The sequence below is a fragment of the Lucilia sericata genome, unplaced genomic scaffold, assembly GCF_015586225.1.
Source record: "Lucilia sericata isolate MDLA Ls3-8-SP2 unplaced genomic scaffold, ASM1558622v1 Contig004450F_arrow, whole genome shotgun sequence".
Classification (NCBI taxonomy): domain Eukaryota; kingdom Metazoa; phylum Arthropoda; class Insecta; order Diptera; family Calliphoridae; genus Lucilia; species Lucilia sericata.
Window position 1 is genome coordinate 1 of NW_023997257.1, and position 6,621 is coordinate 6,621.

Genomic DNA, 6,621 nt, shown 5'->3' on the forward strand with positions numbered 1-6,621 from the left:
TTTTGTTAATGCTACATTTTTTTTCTGTTGTAGCTATGAACTGGTTTAATCTTTGTATGCTATTCATTATTTCCTTATAAATTTTGTTTAAAAAATATTGATCGTTATAATGATGACTAAAGCTGCAGAGAAAAGTTTTTATATGAATGTGTTTTTTTTTTCTCTTGTTACTTCCGAGTATTAGGTGTCTTTAGTTTAATTAGAAAGTCTAGTCATGTGTTAAAAAGGTTACAATTTTGTTATTCTTTTCTTTTACTTTTTTTTTCAAGAATAAAGTAGTTTATTAATTGTGGTTTAGAAATTATATTTAAATGATTGCGGTTCATTAGTATTTTATGAGCAAACATTTTCTAAGATTTCTTTGGTTTCTTTGGAATAATTTCAAATGGGAATTTGTTTTTTATTTAAATAAATGACCTTAAAATGTTATGAAGATGATGACTAGAGTTCAGATTATAGACACAATTATAGACGAGACTGTAGATTTATCTATAGTACAGACTATAGACCAAACTATCGTCCAGACTATAGACTAATCTATAGACCTGACTATAGACTACTATTTATACAGACTATAGACTATTCTTTAGTCCAGACTATAGTTTACTCTATAATCCAGAATATAGTCTACTCTACAGTCCAGACTTTATTTTAATCTATAGTCCTCTCTATAGTCGAGGTTATAGTCCAGACTATAGTCTACTCTATAGTCCAGCCTATAGTCTACTCTATAGTCAAGACTATAGTCTACTCTATAGTCTAATGTAATCTATAGTCCAGACTATAGACTAATCTATAGTCCATACTATAGACTAATCTATAGTCCAGACTATAGTCACTTACATACATAGTCCAGACTATAGTCTACTCTATAGTCCAGACTTAGTCTACTATAGTCCAGACTAAGTCTACTCTATAGTCCAACTATAGTCTACTCTATAGTCCACTATAGTCTACTCTATAGTCCAGACTATAGTCTATATAGTCCAGACTATAGTCTACTCTATAGTCCAGACTTAGTCTACCTATAGTCCAGACTAGTCTACTCTATAGTCCAGACTATAGTCTACTCTATAGTCCAGACTATAGTCTACTCTATAGTCCAGACTATAGTCTACTATAGTCCAGACTATAGTCTACTCTATAGTCCAGACTATAGTATACTCTATAGTCCAGACAATAGTCTATTTATAGTCCAGACTATAGTCTACTATAGTCCAGACTATAGTCTACTCTATAGTCCAGACTATAGTCTACTCTATAGTCCAGACATAGTCTACTCTATAGTCCAGACTATAGTCTACTCTATAGTCCAGACTATAGTCTACTCTATAGTCCAGACTATAGTCTACTCTATAGTCCAGACTATAGTCTACTCTATAGTCCAGACTATAGTCTACTCTATAGTCCAGACTATAGTCTACTCTATAGTCCAGACTATAGTCTACTCTATAGTCCAGACTATAGTCTACTCTAGTACTAGTCTACTATAGTAGTCTCTCTATAGTCCAGACAATAGTCTACTCTATAGTCCAGACAATAGTCTATTTTATAGTCCAGACTATAGTCTACTCTATAGTCCAGACTATAGTCTACTCTATAGTCCAGACTATAATTCATAAATTCTTTCGAAATATCATACTTTAACTAGCGATAGAGTTTTTAAGATAATATCAATGGTAATTACTAGATTTGAAGCAAATATCTAAAGTTTTAGACTTTTAAAAACTTTTTAAACATTTGGAATAAATGATGGTCCTACGAACCAAAAGAAATTATTTGGCAAAACAACACGATATAGTTTTAAAGATATTTTTTATTGCTATTGTTAGATATCAGCCATATTTGAACTGAATTGATTTTCAATGAATGTTGGTCCTCCGAACCATGGGAAATCATTAAAAAAAACATTATTGGTCCTACCAACCTATAGAGGCCTTTCGGAACAGAACTTATACTAAACTAAAGATTGTTGTATAGTTCAAAATCCTTTTTTGTTATTTAAACAAATCGTTTTTAACTAAAAATTTTACATGAATTGTAAAAATAGTTTTTTTTTTCTTTTCTCTAATGGGTTGGCATAAACAATTTCAATTAACAATTACCCCATAAAATCAGAGATTCAAGTCAATAAAAACCCCTCAGTATTAATACAAAAGCACTTGTTTTCATTCATGGGTGTGTAAATTAGCACACAATTTCCCCAATAACTAGCTATTTCCATGATACACATATTCAATTGATAACAAAAAAAAAAAAAAGCAAATAATAAAATATCAAATTAACTTTTAAATATAAAAGTAATTTAATTTAAATGTTTATTAATTAACTTGTTATTGTTAACTAAATTGTATTTAATGGCTGAATTTTCAGATACACTGCAAAACCTTTGGTCCAAACTATATTTGAAGGTGGCATGGCCACTTGTTTTGCCTATGGCCAGACCGGTTCGGGTAAAACTCACACAATGGGCGGCGAATTTAATGGCAAAATACAGGATTGTAAAAATGGTATATATGCCATGGCAGCTAAGGATGTGTTTACCTATTTGAATGGACCACGTTATCGTCACTTGAATCTAGTGTATCAGCCAGTTTCTTTGAAATTACAGTGGCAAAGTATGTTTCCAACATAACATAACATGTTTAACAATAATTTTTAATCTCTAATAATCCTTATCTTGTTTTAGGTTTTTGATTTACTCTCAGATAAACAAAAACTTCGTGTCCTGGAGGATGGTAAACAGCAGGTACAAGTTGTTGGTCTCACCGAGAAGGTAGTCGACAGTGTTGAAGAAGTGCTTAAACTTATACAGCACGGCAACAATGCTCGCACCTCCGGCCAGACCTCAGCCAATTCAAACTCATCACGTTCTCATGCAGTATTTCAAATTGTTTTACGTCCTCCCGGCTCCACAAAAATTCATGGTAAATTCTCTTTTATCGATTTGGCTGGTAATGAACGTGGTGCCGATACCTCATCGGCTAATCGTCAAACACGCATGGAGGGTGCCGAAATCAATAAATCTCTATTGGCTCTGAAAGAATGTATTCGTGCTTTGGGTAAACAATCGGCTCACTTGCCATTCCGTGTCTCGAAGTTAACGCAAGTTTTACGTGATTCTTTTATTGGCGATAAGAGTAAAACCTGTATGATTGCTATGATTTCACCGGGTTTAAGTTCGTGTGAACACACACTCAATACTCTACGTTATGCGGATCGTGTTAAAGAGCTGGTGGTCAAAGATGTATTACGTGAGGATGATGTGCTGCGTGAAGAAGATACCGAACAGTTAATGTATGAAGAGGATGAAGAGACTAATAATGTACAGCATGTCCAGCAGAGGCCCATTAAGCATAATAATCATACTAATCATAATAATAACAATAATAATAAGAACAATGGTCAGATGTCGGCGAGTGATTTGGCATTGTTGCGTTCGTTGAGCGTAAGTTTGAAAATTTTAGACTTGACTATTTACTAGACAATAAACTAGATTATAGAAAAGACTAGACATAAGACTAGACTATAGACTAGACTATAGACTAGACTATAGACTAGACTATAGACTAGACTATAGACTATAGACTAAACTATAGACTAGACTATAGACTAGACTACAGACTAAACTATAGACTAGACTATAGACTAGACCATAGTCCAGACTAAAGACTAGACTATAGACTAGACTATAGACTAGACTATAGACTAGACTAGACTATAGACTAGACTATAGACTAGACTATAGACTAGACTATAGACTAGACTATAGACTAGACTATAGACTAGACTATAGACTAGACTATAGACTAGACTATAGACTAGACTATAGACTAGACTATAGACTAGACTATAGACTAGACTATAGACTAGACTATAGACTAGACTATAGACTAGACTTTAGACTAGACTATAGACTAGACTATAGACTAGACTATAGACTAGACTATAGACTAGGACTATAGGCTAGACTATAGACTAGACTATAGACTAGACTATAGACTAGACTATAGACTAGACTATAGGCTAGACTATAGACTATACTATAGACTACACTATAGACTACACTATAGACTACACTATAGACTACACTATAGACTAGACTATAGACTAGACTATAGACTAGACTATAGACTAGACTATAGACTAGACTATAGACTAGACTATAGACTAGACTATAGACTAGACTATAGACTAGACTATAGACTATACTATAGACTACACTATAGACTACACTATAGACTACACTATAGACTACACTATAGACTACACTATAGACTACACTGAAGACTAGACTATAGACTACACTGAAGACTAGACTATAGACTAGATTGTAGACTAGACTATGGACTAGACTATGGACTAGACTATAGACTAGACTATAGACTAGACTAGACTATAGACTAGACTATAGACTGGACTATAGACTAGACTATAGACTAGACTATAGACTAGACTATAGACTAGACTATAGACTAGACTATAGACTAGACTATAGACTGGACTATAGACTAAACCAGACTATAGACTAGACCAGACTATAGACTAGACTATAGACTAGACCAGACTATAGACTAGACTATAGACTAGACTATAGACTAGACTATAGACTAGACTATAGACTAGACTATAGACTAGACTATAGACTAGACTATAGACTAGACTATAGACTAGACTATAGACTAGACTATAGACTAGACTATAGACTAGACTATAGACTAGACTATAGACTAGACTATAGACTAGACTATAGACTAGACTATAGACTAGACTATAGACTAGACTATAGACTAGACTATAGACTAGACTATAGACTCGACTGTAGACTCGACTATAGACTAGGCTATAGACTAGACTATAGACTAGACTATAGACTAGACTATAGACTAGACTATAGACTAGACTATAGACTAGACAATAGACTAGACAATAGACTAGACAATAGACTAGACAATAGACTAGACTATAGACAAGACTATAAACAAGACTATAGACTAGACTATAGACTAGACTATAGACTAGACTATAGACTAGACTATAGACTAGGCAATAGAATGGACTATAGATTAGACTATGGACTAGACTACAGACTAAACTGTAGACAAGACTACAGACTAAACTAGTCCAGACTATAGACTAGACTATATTCCAGACAATAGACTAGACTGTAGTCCAGACTATAGACTAGACGATAGACTAGACTATAGTCCATACTATAGACTAAACTATAGTTCAGACTATAGACTACAGTATAGGTTATACTATAGTCCACACTATAGAGTATTCCAGATTAGACTATAGGCGAGACTATAATCTATAAACTAGACTATACTTTGTTTTGACTTCTATATATTAATTCCACCTTTAACATTTCCAGGAACACGATATGTCCGATGAATTACTTGTCCAACATGCTGCGATTTCCGATCTACAACAAACCGAAGAAATGGTTGTTGATCAACATCGAGCCATCAATGAATTCCTAACACAATTTCTACCCGAATCTATGCGTCTATATAATTTAACCAACTATGTCGATTATGATCAAGACTCCTACTGTAAAGAAGGTGAGGCCTATTTCACACAACTGGCCGAGATGGCTACCATGTGTCGGGATTTAATGGCTGATTTTCGGGCAAAAATGGCTAAAGAAGAAATGCTTTCATGCACAGTTAAACCACCAGGCAAACGTTAAAAAAAATGAATAACTAATTTAACAAAAAACGCCCTATTTAAAACACTCAACACACTCCTCCTCCTTCTCCTCAATAACACATTTATAAAGAAAGTAAATACTCTTCTTCTTTAGTGCAGTTTAAGCACTGAAACTGAAAGGAATAAACGAAAATGCATGTATTAAAGATAACTCTTTTTCTTTTTAAGTATTAATTTGTTTAATTTAAATAATAGAAAGAGAGAGAAAACAAAAAAAATATAAACTAAAATTGTTAAACAGATTAGAGCAAAAACAACCCAGCAGTGCCGTTTAAAAATGCACTTAAAACTTTAAATTAAAACTAAAAATAATAAAAAAAAAAACAATTTTAAATTTTAAAAAACTAACAGCAACAAACTATACAACACACCATATATAATATTTATGATTAAAACAACAACAACAAAAAGCAAATAAAGAAAACTTATTTACTCACTTTAACTTTATTAAACAAAAAAAAAAATTAAAAATCAAACTCAAACTCAAAACAGAAAGCCAGCAGCAGCAGCAAATGAAGAACTACAACTAAAACAACAATGTAATAATCCTGTTAGAAATGCTAATTTATGTTTTGTTAAATTAATATTAATAATAACGATTTTTTTATTAGTTTTTTTTTACACTTTTAAACACACAAAAAAATTATTTTATTTTTTACAAAAAAGAAAACAGGAGTTAATAGAAAATTTCCTTACATTTGCCGTTAAAACAAAACAAAATATGTAAATAAATTTGTTATTTTATTATAACACAAATTTATTTAACAATATTTTTTTCTAAAAAAACATTTATTTTTGCTTAATTGTGTTTTAAAAATTTTAATGATTTTTGTGTTTCTAATATTATCCCTACTACTACCCCCACACCTCTACCCCCTTTGTATTTTTAATACTTATTTTTAAAAT

The 6,621-nt window shown here is 32.2% G+C and overlaps 1 protein-coding gene across 1 annotated transcript; it reads left to right on the forward strand.

The window, feature by feature from the left end:
• Positions 1 to 2,371: 2,371 nt before the first annotated feature.
• On the forward strand, positions 2,372 to 6,059 carry LOC119615208 (kinesin-like protein Klp10A; the record flags this gene model as incomplete). The annotated part of the gene is given in 4 exon segments (XM_037971287.1): positions 2,372 to 2,579; positions 2,582 to 2,622; positions 2,690 to 3,448; positions 5,378 to 6,059. Coding segments are annotated over 4 exon segments (1,326 nt in total), but the record flags the coding sequence as incomplete, so codon positions are not given.
• Between the last annotated feature and the right edge of the window lie 562 nt (positions 6,060 to 6,621).